At 38.6% G+C, this 22,352-nt stretch overlaps 3 protein-coding genes across 3 annotated transcripts; all 3 read left to right on the top strand.

Annotated features, from left to right (window-relative positions):
- The first annotated feature begins 17,744 nt into the window (after positions 1-17,744).
- On the top strand, positions 17,745-18,545 carry LOC142616732 (uncharacterized). The gene has a single exon (XM_075789524.1). The coding sequence runs from the start codon at positions 17,745-17,747 to the stop codon at positions 18,543-18,545; it is 801 nt and encodes a 266-aa protein (XP_075645639.1).
- Positions 18,546-18,683: 138 nt separating this feature from the next.
- On the top strand, positions 18,684-19,613 carry LOC142616731 (uncharacterized). The gene has a single exon (XM_075789523.1). It carries the CDS (start codon positions 18,684-18,686, stop codon positions 19,611-19,613), a length of 930 nt encoding a protein of 309 aa, XP_075645638.1.
- Positions 19,614-20,069: 456 nt separating this feature from the next.
- Positions 20,070-20,525, top strand: LOC142616730 (putative mitochondrial protein AtMg00860). Its single transcript, XM_075789522.1, has one exon. The coding sequence runs from the start codon at positions 20,070-20,072 to the stop codon at positions 20,523-20,525; it is 456 nt and encodes a 151-aa protein (XP_075645637.1).
- Positions 20,526-22,352: the final 1,827 nt, after the last annotated feature.

The following is a 22,352-nucleotide window of genomic DNA, read 5'->3' as shown; positions in this document are numbered from 1 at the left end:
ATTTCTACATGTTTGGCCCACTTAGTTTAAAATTACTATTAATAGGAATTTTGTGCTAAGAATGAATCACTCCCTTTCTTTTTAAATGTAATTTTGACCCTATTATTCTAAATTTGATTTTTCCAATCACTTTGCTCATTGAAGTTGTCATGCCTCGAACCCAACAATACAAATAGGCACGTGATAATGGCTGCACTCTTATAAAGTTTTCATCCTACAAATGTGCAAGGCCTTCTTAGCTGTTGGGTTAAAATGAATTTACCCTTTGCAAATTAATTAATTAATTACCCAAGTTAAATAATTAGTCAAATTACATGCAATAGTGTGGTAGCAGAAACAAATCACCAAATAACTAAATGCAACGGAAAATAAATTTGATACAGGAGATTTGTTTACGAATGGGGAAAACTACAGAGCCAAAACCCCACTAGGTGATTTAAGGTCACTACTTCCGAGAATCTACTATTATTAATCACAAGCGGTTACAAATATAAGGAATCTTACCAAACCCTATGGTTTATCCCGAAATACCAACCTACAACTGAACTTTTACCCTAATACCCAATTGGACTTGTATTGTAGCGGAAATCTCTCTGTTCAATGCATGAATCCCAGTACGTAACTAACCAATGATGACAGATCCTAATACGTGACTAACTCCTTTGCACAAATCCCAGTACGTGACTCACTCACTAACTTGAGAAAGATTGTTGGCTACAAAGTTCTTCAATTCATCAACAATGAAGATCAGGAAGCTTATTGGTCATAAAACCCTAGGCGTAAAGACACAGTAGCTTCAACAGAAAGAATGATGAACTAGGTTACAATATGCTTGAATTTTGTTTGCATAATCCTGTGCATATCTCGACAACCTTTAAAATAAGCCTTATATATTGATAGGCCAAGAATGTATTGCCCCTTTGTAATAAATTAATTGATTAATTACCCAAATTTATTAATTAATCAAATTAACATGCAATGTACGTGGCAGCACAAACAAATCACCAACTAAAATATAATCCAGTAGAAAATAAAGTTGACACGATGATTTGTTTACGAATGAGAAAAACCTTCAAGACAAAAACCCCACAGGGTAATTTTAAAGTCACCACTCCCGAGAATTCACTATTATCACAACAAGCGATTATAAGTAAAGGAATTCTAGTACCTTATACCAACTTGTAGTTGAACCCTTACCCTAATACCCAATTGGACTTCTTCTATAGTGAAAATCTTTCTTTGTATTGCACGGCTCCCAGTACGTGACTAACCAAAAGATGCACGAATCCCAATACGTAACTTAATCACTAACTTGAGAAAAATGTTGGCTGCAAAGTTCTTCAATTCCATCACACGATGAAGATCACGAAGTTTCTTGGTCACAAAACCCTACGGTGTACAAACACAACAGCTTCTTCAAGATGAACTAGGGCAAACTAGGTTTCCAGTCACAATTTGCGTGAACAACACTTTGCTTCACACTTGTGCACTTGTGCAATTGTGCTCTTTGTGACGGCCCTTAAAATAATCCTTATATATGTTTAAGGTTGTGGGAAAAGAAAGCCCAAACATACATTCACAAATTGGATGAAAACCAAAACTTAAAATCTGTTTTTCATAAATATCGACAGATACCCTATCATTGAGAAGCTGTCGGGCCTCGAGCTGAAATAGCTTTTTAAGCCTCGATAGATACTAGCTGTCGAGCTTTAATGAACAACACTTCTTCACTTGATTCTTGGACAGACTTGCATGTTTTTAACACTTGAACTTGAAGCCTTATTTCTTGAAGCATTAAACACATCCTAAATCTACCCAATTACAAGTAAAGTGCATTTTGTTAAAGGATTAGCCAATTACATAAAATATTGACATATGTTCCTAACATGATTCACATATGTCCTAACAATCTCCTCCTTTAGTAATCCATGACAAAACCACAACAAACAAATGAACATATGAGAGAAGTCATAAATCACTCAACTCATACTCATTTGTTGAATACAATAAAATCTATCTTAACACAAACTCTTGAAAAACTTTGCAAGAAGAGGGTTCATGGCAAGGAAGACTTTGACAACCTGTATTTTTGAAACACTTTAAACAAAACTCATCAAGGCATCTTAGTGTGAGACAAAAATAAAAGATTGCATACAACATATAAGAAGCATGTGCACAACGAGAGAAAAGAAACAACACATGTAAAGCTAGGCGAAAGAACTGTAATAACAACCTCAAATGTATATATATCATCAATAAATACAAGGTTTGCTATTGCAAAGTGGTCACAAGACCAAAGGTACACAAAAAATGTATCTAAAAGAAAAGAAAAAGATACATAACTACATCCCTCAAAATATAGACACTCCCCTTTACAAAATTCTCCTAAGTACTAACTCTTCCCCAATGTATATGACTACTCTTATATCCAAAACTACTTCCCCTTTTTGTCGCGAGTGACAAAGGGTAAGTACATCAAGTAGACATCTCATATCACTAGGCAAGCTAGCACCATCGTCCTCATCAACATCATCATTATCGGAGCCATCATCACTCTTATCCTCTGAAGCTAGTGGAGATGGAGAAAAGTAAGCAGCGAAACCACCCATGGGAGCCTGTCGTCGTGCAATACGACCAACACGGGTGTTTACCTGACACAACTTATCACTAAGAATGTCAAGGCGAGCATCCATGCACACAAGCTATACCATGATGTCCTCAAGAGTCACCACACCTGCAGAAGAAGAAGGAACGGAGGTGGATGGAGCTATAGAAGCTAGAGGAATTTTCATCACGGTCCGCCTCAAACGTAGCTGCGCCTCGCTCCGTTTAACAGTAGCAGTGTCTATGGTACACATATTGAGAAGTGGTCTAACTCAGGATAGGAGATAGAAAAATGACGAATAATCTGTGTGATAGCCGAAGGAAAAATGAGCTTATCATGGGTTGCCGTATCCCTATAGACATCTATGAGGGATAGAATGAAGTGAGAGGGGAAGCCAATAGAGATATGCTCTAATAAGGATAGAAAAAATTGAGCATGGGGCTCTGTGATAGAGTTATAGTGAGACAGAGGATGCAAAACAAAAGTCATCACCATATTAAGAAACCTCAGACCTTTAGCAAAGGCCAAGCAAGAGGTATACTGACGATCACCCTAATCAGAAGGTCGCTCACGAAAAAAAGACATGAGCTCATTTTTAGACACAGTCTTAAGACAATCACAGCCGGGGTAGTCAGGATGCACTACCCTTGGGACATGGAGCATGTCGAATACAATATCTAGAGTGACCACAATGCGCGTACCTCGAACGCGAGTGACAAAGAGAGGTACTAAATAATCAAATCCGTGCGTGTTGGAGTAAAACTCCTGTATGATCATGGAAGGACAGGTGATTGGGACGCCACACAATAACTCCCAACCCCTACTGTGAATGACAGTGGGTAGGTCAGTATCGGAGAAGCCTGATAAAATGACTTGGCGTTTCAAATGAATGCCTTATCTAGAAAAGTTCTTCCAAAAGTCCTTGTGGGCTTTATCATCACAGAACCATATATGGGAGGGGGTAGAATCAGAAGAAGATGCCCCGAAATGAAGAGGGTTCAAGGACAAAGTAGATTTCCATTTAGGTGCCATAGAGCAACTAACCGAAAGAAGGAGAGAGAGAAAGAAAGACACGCAGAAAAGCACCAACACAGATCAATATAAGAATATAGAGAAATGAAGGTACGTATGCATGAAAATGCCTGAACATGTGACATGCAAACTTAAAAAACATCATGGGCTCAGCCCAATCCAAACCTACCATCACACAAGTTTGCAACAATGTAAGCACACATCTAAAATGAATGAAACATTGTTATAATGCAAATATGATGCAATGCATGATGATTTGAAAAAAACTTAAACAAGACCCATCCCAAAAATTTCAGAAAAAACTTCATCAATTTTGAAAAAACGCTTAAAATTTTCAAAAATCCCAAAAGTTAGGTCAAAAACATGAAATGCATGATAGAATGAGTGAAAAAGATCATACCAGATGAAAGAAGATGATCTTTAGGCCGAAAAACTCTTGGGAAAGTCGTCTTTGGACACAGTCCGTAGACGCTCACAACCAGGGTAGTCAGGATGCGCAACCTTTAGAACATGAAGCACATCGGATACCAACTCCGGTGTGACTACTATGCGTGTACCTCGAACGCGAGTGTGAAAAAGAGGTACAGAAGTATCAGTTCCATGCATGTTGGATTAAAACTCCTGAATTAGCACGGTAGGACATGTGACCGAGACGTCACACAGTGATTCCTATTCCCGTTTGTGAATGACATCGGGAAGGTCAGTGTCGACAAAATCCGACAATACAACTTGGCATTCAGAATGAACACCTCATTTAGCAAAGTTCTTCGAGAAGTCCTTTTGGGCTTTCTCATCATGGAACCTGATAGAGGAGGGAGTAGGATCAAAAGATGAAGAGGCCCTAGAACGCAGAAGGTTCTGGACCGGAGCAAACTTACGTTTTGGTGCCATTGACGCACTAACGTAAACTAGAGAGAGAGAGAGGGAAGAAAGAAACACTTAGAAAAGTTCCAACACGGTTTAAATATAGCAAGTATATTGAAAGGAAAGAATGTATGCATGAAAAATGCATGAATATATGACATACCATATAAAAGACATCATGGACTCCGCCCAATCCAATCCTACCAGCACACAATTAATTTTCACACATCTAAATGCATGATAATACAGTTATTATGCTGATGAAATGCAATGTATGAGATTTGAAACTCATTTAGGCAAAAACCCATCCCAAATTTTCACAAAAACTTAACAATTTTGAAAAACCCCAAAAATTTTCAAAAAGAACAAAAACCTAGGTTTCAAAACACGAAATGCATGTAGAATGAAGAAAATCTTGAAAAAGCTTGAAGAAACCTTGAGGAAAGAGTTTAAGTGAGAGAAAGTGAAAATGGGAGGTGAGAAGTCAAATCTATCGAGAGAGAGATCGAGAGAAATGAAGACCGGATCACACAGAACCTACATATAGAGCCTCAGTAAATCTCGACAGATGAAGGTGTCGAAAGGTGTCGAGAAAAAGAACATCGACAGATTCAGCTGTCGAGGAAGTGTCGAGGAACCAAATATCAGACACACAACAGACGCTCGATCGATCCACAAGGTGTCGAGAAGCTATCGAGAGGTCAGGGGGTTTCTTGATCGATTCAGAAGCTATCGAGAAGCTATCGAGAGGTCAGGAGGTTTCTCGATCGATCTAGAAGCTATCAATAAGCTATCGAGATTGCGATAAGATGCAAATGAAGAGCTCGACAGATAAGCCAGGTATCGAGAGGTGTCGAGAAGGTATCGAGAGGTGTCGAGAAGGTATCGAGATGGCTTAAAAATAGTTTTTCAAAGAGGAGAAAAACATAGATATGAATGCAATCAAACATCCAACATAGCCAATGATCCAACCAACATTTTAACCTTTCAAAACATGTCTCAACCAAAAAAGAGTTAAGCATTTAGCTCCCAAAAACACACACACACTAAACAAGTCTAACCAATTTTATATTTCAAAAATAAGTTAAGACAGTTTAGTGACCATACATCAACACATGTAAACCTTGTGATGGTCAAATCATATTGTACATGCACATGTATCAAGAGTAGCAAAGAATATTGTGTGTTGTGTGTGTGAAAAATATCGCAAGATTGCATGAGTGTCTCAATGTTATGATGATTTGAGATGTGAGAAAATCACTTTAACTCACACATAATCATAACTGTTTGATGGGAACTATCACATTTGAGGTACATCCTATAACTCCCACATCTCCTAGAAAACACGCTTGTAATCAAATTTATAAGCATTTTGTTCTTCTTGCTTTCATTTTCTTTGCATATTTTCTTTTTATTAAGCAAGCCATGCATGGGTATACAAATGAGAGAAAAGAAATACCCAATTATGTTAAGCATTTGACATTGCACTTTTGCTATGCCGAAGCATACAGATGTCATATCATGATTGGCGGGTAACAATGGTGAGATGGTTATTTATGCCTTTATCTTAGGATTTTTTAGTCTTTCCTGTCAAAAAGAGTGATACGAGTGTTAAGTACAAGAGATCACTTAACCTTACTCATCACAAATAAAGAGCCCCAAAGCTCACTTGCTTAGTTGTACATAGGAATTCTCATCTAAGCTACAAGAGATACAAAATTTAGAAAACTTTGTTTCAAATGCCATTTTAAGGTTCGCAAGAACCGATGTACACAAATACACTGTTTTTGTATTTTTTTTGAATTTTTCAATTTTTTTTAATTAAAACAAAATAACTGAAACTGAAAAACTAATAACCAAAAATATGCAAAACAAAACAAAGCAATGCATAAAACTAGATTGACTTAAAACATTAAAGCAAAACACACAAGTAATGCAAAAACAAAGAAAAACAGACGAAGAGAGAGAAAAAGTGATTAGATCACTTGGAACCCTTTTCCTTCCACACCTTGGAAGAACCTTTCCTCTTTGCAAACCCTTGAACTGTCGGTGAGGGGGAAGAATTGATACCGTTCAAGTTTGAAAGGAACAAGAAGGCTTTGAGAAGATCTCCAAGAGGAGCAAACGAGGACGAAAACTGATTCTGGTTTCCCGACGCCAATATGCTGTTGCTATTTTGAGTGGCTAATCACTTATAGCAATTTGGTAGAGTATGACCAGCTGCTCCATAGTGATGACAAAGATGCTGCTTCTTTTGTTTAGGCCTTTGAGAGGTAGCCTTCTTAGCCCTAGGGTTTTTAACTTCCTTCTTATCCTGCTTAGGGGGTGCTCCTAAGATAGATTTACCATTGTCTATGTTCTCATCAGCTAATTCAGTTTTAACATTAGTGTTCTCAACTTCAACATTATTACTAGGGGGAACAAAAACAGTAGTACTAGCAGAAACAACATTAGAGGAAGAGAAATCATACCCTAAACCTGTTCGATCTGAAGCGGATTTTTGAAAATCGAGCATCTCATCGAGCTTAGCACTTGAAGTCCTTTCCAGCTAAGCTCTGACTTGGAATAGTTCTGCCTCAAGCTTCTTAGTCTTCTCAGCCAGGAAGTTATTTTCGAACCTCAGTGCTCCAATAGTTTGATTTGCTTCATCAAACTTTATGGAAAGCTCTTCACGTTCAAGCTCCACATCACTAAGCTTTTTGGTAGTCAACCTATACAGCTTCTCGTACTTTTCTGAGACCTTATATAATTTTGCATAGGATGTGTAAATGTCATCTTGATCATCCATCTTCTGAAACTTGGCTTCCACCAATTCTTCTTCTTCATCCACATCTTCAACAATTCCTTCAATAGGATTAACTGTGGCAGTGAAGGCATTCAAAATTCCGTCATCCTCATTGTCGGAATCGTCTTCAGGCTCGGTGTCACTTAGCATAACAGCAAGTGCCTTACTTTTCCCAACAGCAAGTGCCTTGACACCCAAAACACTTAGATCCTGTAGGAACAGTGTAATGACCGCCATCTCTTGCATCCTTCTTCCCTTTGTCTTGACCCTTGAACTGAGAAGAACTGGATTGCCTTAGGTCTTTGTTGAAGCCTTTCCCATTGGCATTCTTTATGAACTTCTTGAATTGCCTGGTGATGTAGGACTTCATCTTAGAATCTTCATCGTCTGAAGACTTTTTCGTTCACTGCTCTTGGCCTTCAGTGCCATATTCTTGCTCTTGCTCGTCTTTCCGATTCTAGACAAACCCAACTCATAGGTCTGTAGATTTCCAACTAGCTTTGTCAAAGGAATTTTATCAATATCCTTTGATTCCTCAGTCGCAGTGATTTTGGCATGGAATCTTTCGGGTAGAGATCTGAGCACTTTTCTCACAATCTTGGGTTATAGAATAATTTCTCTAAGATTAAAGGCAGAGTTCACTATGTCTTTGAGTTTTGCATAGAACTCGTCAAATGACTCATCCTCCTCCATCTTTATCTCTTCGAAGCTTGTAGTGAGCCTCTGCAGCTTTGAATCCTTGACAGTCTTTGTTCCTTCATAGGTTGTTTGAAGGATGGTCCATGCTTCCTTTGTAGTTTCTGTGGAGGATATCTTCTTGAATTCCTCATTTGTGACTGCACTGAACAACGCATTCAATGCCCTACTATTAAAGTTTGCCACCTTGATCTTTGCCTCATCCCAATCAGCCGGCGCTTCCTTTGGCTTGGTCTAGCCAATTTCTACAGCTTGCCACACCTTCTCATCTAGAGACTACAAAAAAACTCTCATGCGTACTTTCCAGTATGCATAGTTAGTCCCATCAAATAAATGAGGGATATTAAGAGATTGTCCTCTATCCATGACAACAGGGATCAATGGATCACACACAAGAATTAAACCCTAATCAGAGTGTGCCTGCTTTGATACCACTTGATAGGCCAAAAACTTATTGACCCCTTGTGATGGATTAAGTTTATTAATTAGCCAAGTTTATTAATTAATCAAATTAACATGCAAACGCGTGGTAATACAAACAAATCACCAATAAACTAGAGTGCAGCGGAAAAAAAATTAACATAGTGATTTGTTTACGAATGGGGAAAACTTCTAAGGCAAAAACCTCACCGGATGATTTTAAGGTCATCACACCCGAGAATCCACTATTATCACAACAACCAGTTACAAGTAAAGCAATTCCAGTACCTTATACCAACCTACAGTTGAACCCTTATCCCAATACCCAATTGGACTTGTTCTATAATGACAATCTTTCCTTTTCAATGCACGGCTCCTAGTACGTGACTAACCAATTGCGCGGATCCTAGTACACGACTTCAATCACCAACTTGAGAAAGATGTTGGCTGTAAAATTTTTCAGTTCATCCTCACAATGAAGAACGAGAAGATGCTTGGTTACAAAACCCTATGGTGCAAAGGCACAGCAGCTTCTTCACAAAGAGATGAACTAGGGCAAACTTTGTCTCCGGTCACAAATTGCTTGAACAGACTTTGCTTAATGCTTGCGTAACTTGTGCTGACTTTGACGGCCCTTAAAATAATCCTTTTATATGTCTAGGGATATGAGAAAAAAAGGCCCAAAGACATGTCCATGGATTAGAATCAAAACAGTACTGAAAAACAGTTTTTCTTAAATCTCGACAGTTAGAGGTGTCGAGGTGTTGTCGAGCAGCTGTCGAGCCACGGGGCTAGAACAGCTTCTTAAAGCTCGATAGATACAGCTGTCGAGTTTTAATGAAGAGCACTTCTCAGCTTGTTTCTTGAACAGTCTTGCATGGCTTTAACACTTGATCTTGAAACCTTGTTTCTTGAAGTATCAAAAACATCCTAGATCTATCCAATTACAAGTAGAGTGCGTTTTGTCAAAGGATTAGCCAATTACATAATATAATGACATATGATCTTAACAAGTGAACCACATATGTCCTAACAGTGTCCACAGCAAAAGGGGCTCGATGGATTGAGAAGCTATCAAGCATCTATCGAGGAGACAGAAACTTTCTCGATGGATCGAGAAGCTATTGAGATTGCAATAAGAGGAAGCTGAAGAGCTCGATAGATAGCCTAGCTTTCGAGAGGTGTCGAGGAGCTGTCGAGATTGCTTAAAAACAGTTTTTCAAAGAAGAGAAAAACACAGACATAAATGCAATCAAACATGCTACTCAACCAAGGATCCAACCAACATTTTAAGCTCTCAAAAACATCTCTCATCTAGAAAAATGTCAAGGATTTAGATCCAAAACACACACACACACACTAAACAAGTATAACTAATTTTATATTTCAAAAACAAGTTAAGACAGTTTAGTTAGCATACATTAGCACATGTAAACCTTGTGATGGCCAAATCACATTTGTACCTGCACATGTATCAAAAGTACCAAAGAATATTGTGTGTTGTATGTGAAAAATATCGCAAGATTGCATAAGTGTCTACATGTTATGACGATTTGAGATATGAGCAAATCAATTTAACTCATAAGAATGTATTGACCATTTGTGATGAATTAATTGATTAATTACCCAACTTTAATAATTAATCAAATTAACATGCAGTGTACATAGCAGTACAAACAAATCGCCAATTAAAGTATAATGCAGCAGAAAATAAAGTTAACACGGTGATTTATTTACAAATGGGGAAAGCTTCCGAGGCAAAAACCCCACCAGGTGATTTTAAGGTCACCATTCTCGAGAATTCACTATTATCACAACAAGCAGTTACAAGTAAAGGAATCCCAGTACCTTATACCAACCTACAGTTGAACCCTTACCCCAATACCCAATTGGACTTGTTCTGTAGTGAAAATCTCTACTTGTATTACACGGCTCCCAGTACGTGACTAACTAATAGATGTGCAGATCCCAATATGTGACTTAATCACCAACTTGAGAAGGATGTTGACTACAAAGTTCTTCAGTTCATCACATAATGAAGATCACGAAGTTGCTTGGTCACAAAACCCTACGGTGTACAAACACAGCAACTTCTTCAAGATGAACTAAGGCAAACTAAGTTTTCGGTCACAATTTGCATGAACAACACTTTGCTTCACACTTGTGCAATTGTGCTCTCTGTGACGGCCCTTAAAATAATCATTATATATGTTTACGGTTGTGGGAAAAGAAAGACCAAACATACATTCACGGATTGGATGAAAATCAAAACTTGAAATCTGTTTTTCATAAATCTCAACAGATACCCTATCTATTGAGAAGCTGTCGAGCCTCGGGCTGAAACAACTTTTTAAGCCTCGATAGATACTAGTTGTCGAGCTTTAACGAACATCACTTCTTCACTTGATTCTTGGACAGACTTGCATGGCTTTAACACTTGAACTTGAAGCCTTGTTTCTTGAAGCATTAAACATATCCTAGATCTACCCAATTACAAGTAAATTGCGTTTTGTCAAAAGATTAGCCAATTACATAAAATATTGACATATGTTCCTAACATGATTCACATGTCTTAACATATATGTCTAGGGTTGTGAGAAAAGAAACCATACACAAATATATTATAATATGCGTGTAATCAGATCTGAAAATTTGATTTCGTAATTCCCGACAAATACAGCTTGTGTCGAGATTCTGTCGAGCTTTAACATTAAATCTTGAACATTAAATCTTGATAGAAAGGATTCTGTTGAGCTTCTGTTGAGTTTTAATAAACAAAACTTCATTCACTTGTTTCTTGGTCAGACTTGTAGTACTTCAATACTCAATCTTGAACACTTGTTTCTTGAAGTACTAAACCCATTTTAGATCTACCCAATTACAAGTAAAGTGCGTTTGGTCAAAGGATTAACCAATTACATCAAATATGTCCTAACAATCTCTCCCTTTGGCAATCCGTGACAAAACCACAATAAAACAAATAATCATGAGAGAAGTCTTAAATCACTCAACTCATAACCACTTGTTGAAATACAACATAAATCTAATCCTAACACAAACTCTTGAAAAACTTTGCAAGAAGAGAGTTAATGGCAAGATAGACTTTTACAACCTATTTTTCTAAAACACTTAAACAAAACTCATCAAGGCATCATGTGTGAAACAGAAATAAAGATTGCATACATAAAGAAACATGTGTATAAAGAAAGAAAAGAAACAACACATGAAGAGATAGGTGAAGAAAAACATACATCATCATATATATGAAAATAAATACAATGTACGTCATAGATGGTCACAAGACTAGTATACAAGAGGCTAATGTAAAGATAAGAAAATAAAAATACATGTAAACCTCACTACATCCCTCAAAAACTATAAATCATTCTAATGTCCTATACTAACTCTCCCCTTAAGAACAAGACTAATTTCAAACCAAAACTACTCCTTTTTGTCACGAATGACAAAGGGCAAGTCACTAAGATTAGGGGTGTGCAAAATATCCGCTTAACCTGCCAACCCGCACCCGACCTGCCCACCTCATACGGGTTATTAAGTTAGGCGGTTTGGGTTGGGCAGGTTAGACCCCCAAAATTGCGGATTGGATTGGATTAAGGATTGAAAAATTGCCAACTCATTGAAACCCGACCCGCCCACTTAATTATACATACATAAAAAAAATATTAGTTCAAATTGTTAAATATTTAAAATTAATCAATTCACCTAATAAATTTTTACAACTAATCAATAATCAATTCCCTAAACAGAACTAGCCTTCAAAAAATTCCTTAAACAAAATCTAAAAATTCAACATTGAAACCCTAAACACCCCTACCTACCACCCATCCCATTTACTTCAGCCGTATATACAGTATATACTTTGTGGCTCTAGGTCTCACTTTTTCTTCTCACCTTTCACTTTTGGCTTTCACCTTCAGCCACTATCTTTCCCTTCCTCTTTCTTCTTTAACCTTTTTGTAACCTATTTCTTATCATTTCAATTCTTCACAGACAATCACAAAGGAATGTAATTGCGTAATTGTCTTCTATTGTTTAAATGTTTTTTGTCTTTTTTATTTCAGTTTATGTCATTTGATCTGTTTATATATTATAAAATGTGTTATAATATTACAAGTAAAGCCATTTTGGCAAGCAGGTTCATTGTAAATTCAAGTAGTTCATTGTATATCCAAGTTAAATATGTTATATATTACATAAGAATACAGTTCATCTAATTCTTTGTCTTTGTCTAATTTTTTTTTTTAATCCTTGATGTGACTTTGGAAATGTTAAAACTTTGAGTTTGTTGATTTAATATTCCTAAGCTGTAAGGCAGAGCCTACTTTTGCTCGAGATGATATATCTCTTTTTCATTGACCATATGTTTATGTTAGAATTGAGATTATTCAATGAAATCTATCTTTAGTTTTTTTTTCGTGCATTAGTTATATTTTGAGATTATTCAATAAAAAATTGTACTTTGTGATAATTTTTTTTAAAATGTTATTAATGCCAACCCGCCTAACCTACATAACCCGCCGAGTTGAAACCACCAAAATTTGTAACCAATCTACCGAATTTAAACTTTGGTGGGTTGGTAGCGGATTGAAATTTTTTCCAACTCGCTATTGGTAGATTGGATAGAAATATTGGCATTTACCCCGCCCAATCTGACCTGCACACACCCCTAACTGAGAGAGCGTCATCTCGTCATCACCAGAAGAGCTAGCATCATCCTTATTATCACCATCATCACCATTCGATGCCTATGGAGAAGGAGAGGGAGAAGGGGCACAGCCAGCCATGCGAGCCTGTCGGCAGGCAATGCGACCAACTCTGGTGTTCATCTGATACATCTCATCGGTGAGAAAGTCAAGATGATCACCAAAGTCAGCTTCCATCCGCTGAACCTAAGCCATGATGGCCTCCAAAGTCACCCCACCAGTTACGGAGGTAGAAGGAGCCGAAGAAAAAGGTACAGCAGAAGCTATAGGATCGGTCGTCTCCATACGCGACTGCTTTGGATGAAGCTGGGCCTCGCTCTGCCGAACAAAACTGGTGCTGATGGCACCCATGGTGGTGAAGTAAGGAGAGGAAGGAATATCAATGGAGAAATGCCAAAGGATTAGCGTGATAGCCAAAGAAAAGATGAGCTTATCACGGTTGGTAGTGTCTTAATAGACATCAAGGATAGAAGTGATAAAGTGAAAGGGAAAATCTATAGAGAGATCCTCAAAAAGACCAAGAAGGAAACAAGCACGAGGCTTAGTGATGGAGTTATAGTGAGACAATGGAGTAAGAGTAAATGTTATCACCATGTTAAGAAACCTCTGGCCTTTGGCAAAGCCCGAGCATGGGGTGTTTAGCTTACCACCCCATGTGGAAGGAGTCTCACAAAAGTGAGAGAGAAGCTTGTCTCTAGACACGGTCCGGAGATGCTCACAGCCAGGGTAGTCAGGATGCGCTATCCTAGGTATATGTAGTACCTCAGATATAGGATCTGGAGTAACTACGATACGTGTACCTCGAATGTAAGTAAAAAACTGAGGCACAGAGGTATTGTTGTTGTGTATGTTGGAGTAAAACTCTTGTATAAACACGATGGGACACCTCAAAGGACTCTTACAGAGAGAAGCCTAACCCTGGGTCTGAATGATAGCAGGGAGAGGAGTGTCGGAAAGGTCCAAGATAACCTAGCGTTCCGGATGAATGCCACATTTTTTAAAGTTCTCCGAGAAGTCCTTCTAGGCTTTCTTATCATGGAACCGAATGTGAGAGGGAGGATCGAAAAAGGTAAAAGACCTAGAACCACAGAGATGGTTCTAAGTCGGAGTAGATTTGCGAGGCTTGGGTGCCATAGCCCAGTCTATCAGAGAGAAAGAGAAAGAGAAAACACCTCACAACCAGAAAGAGAAAGAAAAGAAAAAATGTATGCATGAAAAATGAATGCACATGTGGTGTGCAAAAAATAAAGAGCATCATGGGCAAAACCCAGTCCAACCTAACAACACTTATAGTTTTAATCAAGCACACAATCCTAAAATGCATGAAACATAGTTATAATGCATAGAGAATGTATTGCATGAACATATAACAACAAAAACACAAAGCCCAACCCAAAAATTTCAAGAAAAGCTCAAAAACCCCAAAAACCTAGGTCTATATGCATGAAATGCGTGAAAAAGAGAGAAAAAGAAGACATACCAAGTGATTCTAGCTTGGATTAGGCTGAAGACTTTATGGGTAGAGGTATTTTAGAGAGAAAAAGGGTTTTAGGTCGAGAGAGAAGAGTTTCCTATCGAAGAGAGAAGTGAGAAATGAAGTCTGAATTGCATCAGACCTATATATAGAAATCGCAACTTGATGGATCAAAGATGCTGTCGAGCACTAAATCTCGACAGAAATGAATCTATCAAGGTGTTGTCAAGAATCTGTTGACGGCAAAACACTTCGATGGATCAAGAATTTGTCGAGAATCTATTAGTTAAACAAAATGCTCAGAAAATTTGGCTTGATGGATTGAGAAGCTGTCAAGATTTCGTTAAAAAAAAAAAAAAACCCAAAAATCTCGATGGATCAAAGATCTGTTGAGATTCTATCGAAGCTGAAGAAAGAAAGCTCGATAGAAGAGAAATCTGAATGTTTTTAGATCCCTATAAACTAGATTGGTTAACCTAATTAATTAACCAAGTGAATACTTAGGTTTATTTTTCAAATCTAGGCTAAAAGAAAACAATCATATCATGCAAAGCAGTGGAAAATATAAAGAACATAACGATATGATGACCTAGGAAAACCAAACTGGTAAAAAACTTGGGGAGGATTTAACCTAGCTATCCTCAAGGTAAAAAGCAAATCCACTATAGAGAATCGAAGTTTACAATAAGACTTAGACCACTAACGTCCTATTGCTACCATATGTAGAACTTACTGACACGACCACGTGCAAACTCCGAATCCATGGACTTTTTCTCTATTAGGCCTTTGCAATACAAGCACCCACACTTGTGATAAAAAACACAAACTCTTCTATTTGTGACTCCAAGATCACCCTTGAAGGTTTAGATCATCAGCAACTTTGATGACTAGAGAATGCAGCAACTTTTACAACATTGGATCTTGAGATTTTTCAAGGAATCACACCGGTAGAAGACATGAGAGAGCTTTTTGCGTACAAAACCCTAGATACAAAAAAGGCACACTCTTCTCTCTTTGAAAAGCCTTATCAAAACATGCTTAGGGTTTTCTTTATATACTAGAAGAAGTAGATCTAAAACTCTAATCCTTTTTGGGCTTGAGCTGTTGTTTGGGCTTAATTAAAATTCTACAAATACGAATCTCGATAGGTTGAACTTGTCTCTCAATCGGTCAAACCAGTCAAATTTTGAATTCTCTTTTCTGTGGCTTTCTTGTTCTTGAATCTTGACTTGAATCACCTTGAGTATTGTCTAATAATACCTATAGACTCTAAGATCTATATTTAGACAAATTTGTGTTCACGATTTGCCAATTGTTCTAAACTTTTAGAACCTAATAGAATCTATCGAAATCTGTCGAGAAGCTGTTGAGCTGGAGGAAAAAGAGTTTTTCAGGGAAGAAAAACACAAAAAGATGAGTGCATCAATCAAGCTACTCAAACAATGATCCAAACAACATATTAAGCTCTCAAAACATATTTCAACATATAAGCATAGCCTCCAGAGATCCAGAAACACACACACACACACACGCACACACACACACACTAAACATGTCTAACCAATTTTATATTTCAAAAACAATTAAAGACAGTTTAGTGAGCATATAGTAACACATGTATTCCTTGTGATGGCCAAATCACATTGTACCTACACATGTATCAAAAGTAGCAAAGAATTTTTGTGTGTTATGTGTAAAAACATAACAAGTTTGCACAAGTTTCTCATATTATCACGATTTAAGATATGAGAGAATCAAAAACACGCTTGCAACCATATTTAAAAGCATTTTAATTCTTTTTTACTTTTATATTATTTTCTTATTTTCTTTTTGAACATATCATGCATGGGCATATATAGAGAGAGAGAAAAATACCCAATTATGAAAGCCAAAACATCACAATTTTGCTATGCCGAAGCACACAGATGTTATACATGATTGGCGGGCTTTAGTGGTGGGATGGTTATTTATACATTTTGATGGGATATGATAAAATACACCAACTCCAAGATCGTCCATGACGGTCGTCCAGGCCAAGGACAGGAAAGCGAACGTTGTAAAACGCTCATTCGTGATAAGCTTGTCCGTGCAGGAAGATGCTTGGACGACCTCCATACGTTCCGAGCGAGTTTCTCTGTACAAACCGAAGACGAACTCCATGTGCCTATTTCAGAGCATAAGTAAAAATTAAGGTTCATTATTACAAAACCACTCTCGATGACAGTTATGGAAAATAAGGCCAAACAATTTAACTTTCATGGCAGTTATGGAAGTTAACTCCGAACTTTTCGACCTCCCCAATAATAGGGGAAGTTATTAAGCAAGTAATCGCTTCAAGTGTTATATAAAGTGTTCATCCACACCAAAGTAAGGGGGTATTTTTGAACATTTTCCTAAAAGATTGGAATTCCAAAAACTAAGAGAAATACTGACTTAATCATCGGAGGGTTCTTGGCTGGTCCTCCCCGGTCACCTTTGATTGTGTGTTCTTCCTTTCAGGTTTTCCAAGCGTTTTTCTCATCATTGAAGCCCGAAGGATTCAGTCTACTAATTTTACCGTGTAACAGCAGTTAGCCCGAAGCATTTAATTTACTGATTTTACCGTGTAACATCAGTTGGCGCCGTCTGTGGGAAAGATTGATTTGTTTTTTACAATTAGTCTTTCAACAAAAAGGCTACATGGTTCGGACAAGATCAAGGGCCACCAGCCCAGGTCATCAGGAAAGTAGGGATGCCTCTAGTAATCCCCACCATGATCGTCAGTCAACACCTGTCATGCAATCGCCATCTGTTCAACATATATAGTCTATGGCGGCCGCCATGGTAGAGTTAACCCGTTAGAACCAAGAGTTGACCAGGGAGATTGGCTTAAGAAGACAACATCATGAAAGATATGCAGAAGGGCAGGCTCAAAACCAGGAAGATAAAGGAAATGTTGAGCATATGGTGCCCGAAAGCCAGTCGCGGGGCGTCGCGTCGCGAAGGGTGCCACATTTGGAGAATGAGATGGATTAGATGAGGAAGGCCATGGATGAGATGACGGAGAACATGAGAAGGGCAAATCCCGTAGAGGATTAAGTTCATCGTACAGACTCCCCTTTCACAGCTTCCATCAATGGTCATTCTTTGCCTCCGAAGTTTAAGATGCCTTCCTTGGATTCGTATGATGGAATGCGTGACCCTTTCGATCATATTGTTACTTTCAAGACTACAATGCACCTTCAAGGGGTTCCAGATGAGATTATGTGTAGAGCCTTCCCTACCACCCTCAAAGGACCAATGCGAGTATGGTTCAGCAAAATACCTCCGAACATAGTGAGTTCTTTTGAAGAGTTGAGTAAGTTATTTGTTAATAATTTTATCGGAGGACAAAGGTACAAACGTTCCTCTTCTAGTCTACTGACCATCGAACAAGGAGAGAATGAAAGCTTGCGGTTTTTCATTACTTGTTTTAACAGGAAAGCCCTGTCAGTGGACGAGATGGATGACAAGTTGTTATTGGCCACCTTCCATAATGGAGTGAACTCTGACTTATTCATCCACAAGCTTTACGAGCAAGAGCCTCAAACCATGGCCGAACTCGTTCATTTGGCCCAAAATTTCATGAATGCAGAAGACGCTATTATAGCCAAGAAGAGGAAAAGAGTTGAAAGAATGGAAGCAGATCTCCCCCGTCATCCTGAGCAGGGTCCTCGTCCAAAGAAGGCTCGGGAAGGAGAGAACAAAGACAGAGATAGTAAGAAGGCAAGTTCTTCAATGAGGAATCAACAATATACCCCCTTGAACATGCCACTTAAGCAAGTGCTTATGCAGATCAAAGACGACCCATCCTTGAAGTGGCCTGAGAAAATGAAAGGAGACCCTAATAGGCGTAATAGGAACAAGTATTACCACTTCCACAGAGCCCATGGGCATGACAAGGATGACTGTTTCGATTTGAAGTAGTATATAGAAAATCTCATTAGGCAAGGAAAGTTGAGATACTTTCTTGGACGAGACCACAAGGATGAGAAGTTGAAAGCAAAGGTCAAAGAGTCATCACGACCCCCGCTCAGAGAAATAAGAGTTATCATAGGAGGTTCAATGGGGCAATCATCCAAGTCAAGGAAAACATACTTGAAGGTAGTGCAGAACGTTCAACTCGCTGGACGATCGCCAAGGACGAGGGACACGGACGAACAAGCCATCATGTTCATGGATGAGGATGCTGAAAGAGTTCACCACCTTTATGACGACGCCATTGTTATCACTTTGCTTATTGCTGACTATACAACCAGGAGGGTGTTGGTGGACAATGGAAGTTCAACAAACATTTTGTATTACCCTGCTTTTCAGCAAATGAGGCTTGGACGAGATCAACTTCGTCCAGTGAATTCGCCCTTGGTAGGTTTTGGAGGAATGAAAGTACAACCTATGGGCATTGTTACATTACGTGTGGTGGTGGGGACGTACCCACAAGTAACCAAGGACGTGAATTTCCTTGTGGTAGATTGTTCGTCCTCCTATAATGCCCTAATCGGAAGACCAACTTTAAATAGTTGGAAGGCAGTCATGTCTACTTACCACTTGTCAATCAAGTTTCCTACGGAGCATGGGGTAGGACAGGTGCAGGGAGATCAACTAGCATCAAGAGAATGCTACTTGGCCATGTTGGCCACGAACGAACAGGTTCAGACGATGAACATTGAGGAAAGGAAAGTTGTGGCAGAGACCACTGAAGTATTGGAAAATGTTCCCTTGGACGAAAATAACCCTCAGAGGTATACCAGGGTTGGAACGGATTTGGAAAAGAAGACAAAACATGATCTCGTCCAGTTCTTAAAGAAAATTATTGATGTATTTGCTTGGAGTCATGAGGATATGCTAAGTATAGACCCTAGTGTCATTACCCACTGTCTAAATGTATATCCTTCCTCTACGCCTATACGACAAAAGAAAAGAGTGTTTGCTCCTGAGAGAGACAATGCCATTAAAGAAAAGGTTCAGAAGTTGACTGCGGCAAAATTTATTTGAGAAGTCTATTACCCAGACTGGTTGGCCAATGTAGTAATGGTCAAAAAGGCTGATGGCAAATGGAGGATGTGTGTGGACTTCACCGACCTGAACAAAGCTTGCCCCAAAGATAGCTATCCATTGCTGCGTATTGACCAATTGGTGAATTCTACCGCAGGTCATAAGTTGCTGAGTTTTATGGATGCTTTCTCTGGATACAATCAGATAAGGAAGGACGAGGCAGACCAAGAGAAGACTTCCTTTGTCACCAGTCAAGGCTTGTTTTGTTACAAAGTGATGCCCTTCGATCTGAAGAACGCAGGCGTGACATACCAAAGGTTGGTCAACCATATGTTTCATCCACAGATTGGACAGAATGTGGAAGTTTATGTAGAGGATATGCTGGTAAAGAATTTGGACGAGGGGAAGCACTTGGACGACCTGCAAGAAACCTTTGACACACTCAAGTGATACAACATGAAGTTGAACCCCAGGAAATGCGCTTTCGAAGTTTCATCAGGAAAATTTCTTGGATTTACGGTTTCACACAGAGGGATTGAGGCAAATCCTGATAAAATTCAAGCAATATTGGATATGAAGCCTCCGCAAAATATCAAAGAAGTCCAGTCTCTTACTGGACAAGTTGCTGCTCTTAACAGGTTTGTCTCCAAAGCTACTGACAAATGTTTACCATTTTTCAAGGTTCTTAAAAAGGCATTCGAATGGACGGACGAGTGTCAAAAGGCCTTCCAGGATCTTAAAGACTATTTTACCGCGGCTCTATTGCTAAGTCCATCTGTGCTAGGAGAAGAATTGTATTTGTACTTGGTAGTGACTCCACATGCTGTAAGTTCAGCTTTGATCAAGGAAGAAGGGAAGGTGCAGAAGCTTGTGTACTATACGAGTCGAGCGCTTAGGGGAGCGGAAGGATGATATCCACTAATATAGAAGTTGGCTTTTGCACTAATAATAGCCTCTAGAAAGTTGAGGCATTACTTCCAAGCTCACATCATCAACGTTATGATGGACCATTGGATCATGACACGTGGCACACCTAACCACTAACATAAATGCACATGTCCAAAGGACGGTATCAGCTTATACGTTTCCCTAGACGACCCATGGACAAGGCGGCAACTGATGGGGTATGATAAAATACACCAACTCCAAGATCGTCCATGACGGTCGTCCAGGCCAAGGACGGGAAAGTGAACATTGTAAACGCTCGTCCGTGACAAGCTCGTCAGTGTAGGAAGATGCTTGGACAACCTCCATACATTCCGAGCGAGTTTCTCTATATAGACCCAAGACAAACTCCACGTGCCTATTTCAGAACATAAGTAAAAATTAAGGTTCATTACTACAAAACCGCTCCTGATGATAGTTATGGAAAATAAGGCCAAATAATTTAACTTTCATGGCAGTTATGGAAGTTAACTCCGAACTTTTCGACCTCCCCAATAATAAGGGAAGTTATTAAGCAAGTAACCACTTCAAGTGTTATATAAAGTGTTCATCCAGACCAAAGTAAGGGGGGTCTTTTTGAACATTTTCCTAAAAGATTGGAATTCCAGAAACTAAGAGAAATATTAACTTAATCATCGGAGGGTTCTTGGCCGGTCCTCCCCGGTCACCTTTGATTGTGTGTTCTTCCTTTCAGGTTTTCCAAGCGTTTTTCTCATAATTGAAGTCCAAAGCATTCAGTATACTGATTTTACTATATAACATCAGTTATCCCGAAGCATTCAGTCTACTGATTTTACCGTGTAACATCACATTTCTCTTAGGGTTTTCTAGTCCTTCCCATCAAAAAGAGTGATATGAGTATTAAGTGTAAAAGAGACAAACTTAATCGTACTCATCACAAACACAAGTCACAAAGCTCACTTGCTTAGTTGTGCATTAAAGTGCTCATCTAAGCTACAAGAGATACAAAGTTTTGAAAACTTTGTTTCAATGGCCATCCAAGGTGCACAAGTACCAATATACAAAAACACTTACTGTTTGTGTGTATATATATATTTTTCAAAATTTTTTTTTTTTTTTTATGAAAAACAAATAAAGCAAAATTGAAAACAAACAAACAAAAACATATTAAACAAACAAAGCATAAAACTAGACTGACTTAAAAGCTAGAAAGCAAAACAAACAAGTAAAGCATAAACATAAAAGGGAGAGAGAGAGAGAGAGAGAGAGAGAGAGAGAGAGAGAGAGAGAGAAGTGATTGAATCACTTTAAGCCTTTTTCCTTCCACACATTGGAAGAACCTTTCCTTTGTGCGAACCTTTGATCCTGAGGAGAGGGGAAAGAGTTGAAATCGTTCAAGTTCGAAAGGAACATAAGGGCTTTGAGAATATCTCCAAGAGGACCCAAAGATGGTGGAAACTGACCTTGACCACCAGATAATAACACACTATTGCTCTGTTGAGTGGCTAACCACTTATAGCAATTTGGACGAATGTATCTCGAAACTCCATAGTGATGACAAAAATGCGGCTTCTTTGGTTGAGACTTTTTATTTTTAGCCTTATTGTCTTCCTTAGCCCTATGGTTTCTGGTCTCTTTCTTCTTTATCTTAGGGGGTGCTCCTAGAATAGATTTGCCATTTTCTATGTTCTCACTAGCTATATCAGTTTTAGATTTATTGTTCTCAGAATTAACATTATTAGCAGGTGAGACAAAATGGGTCCTACTAGAAGAGGCAATATGAGAAGAGTTAGAAAGTTCATGCCCCAAGCCAGTTCTGTCAGAAGCTGATTT

The sequence above is a fragment of the Castanea sativa genome, chromosome 11 (genome assembly GCF_040712315.1).
Source record: "Castanea sativa cultivar Marrone di Chiusa Pesio chromosome 11, ASM4071231v1".
NCBI classification, from domain to species: domain Eukaryota; kingdom Viridiplantae; phylum Streptophyta; class Magnoliopsida; order Fagales; family Fagaceae; genus Castanea; species Castanea sativa.
This window is presented reverse-complemented; position numbering and strand designations above follow the sequence as displayed.

Excerpts from the sequence above, each read along its gene's own strand:
- LOC142616732 (XM_075789524.1), top strand. The coding sequence starts at position 17,745 with ATGCCTTCCTTGGATTCGTATGATGGAATGCGTGACCCTTTCGATCAT.
- LOC142616731 (XM_075789523.1), top strand. The coding sequence starts at position 18,684 with ATGGGGCAATCATCCAAGTCAAGGAAAACATACTTGAAGGTAGTGCAG.
- LOC142616730 (XM_075789522.1), top strand. The coding sequence starts at position 20,070 with ATGAAGTTGAACCCCAGGAAATGCGCTTTCGAAGTTTCATCAGGAAAA.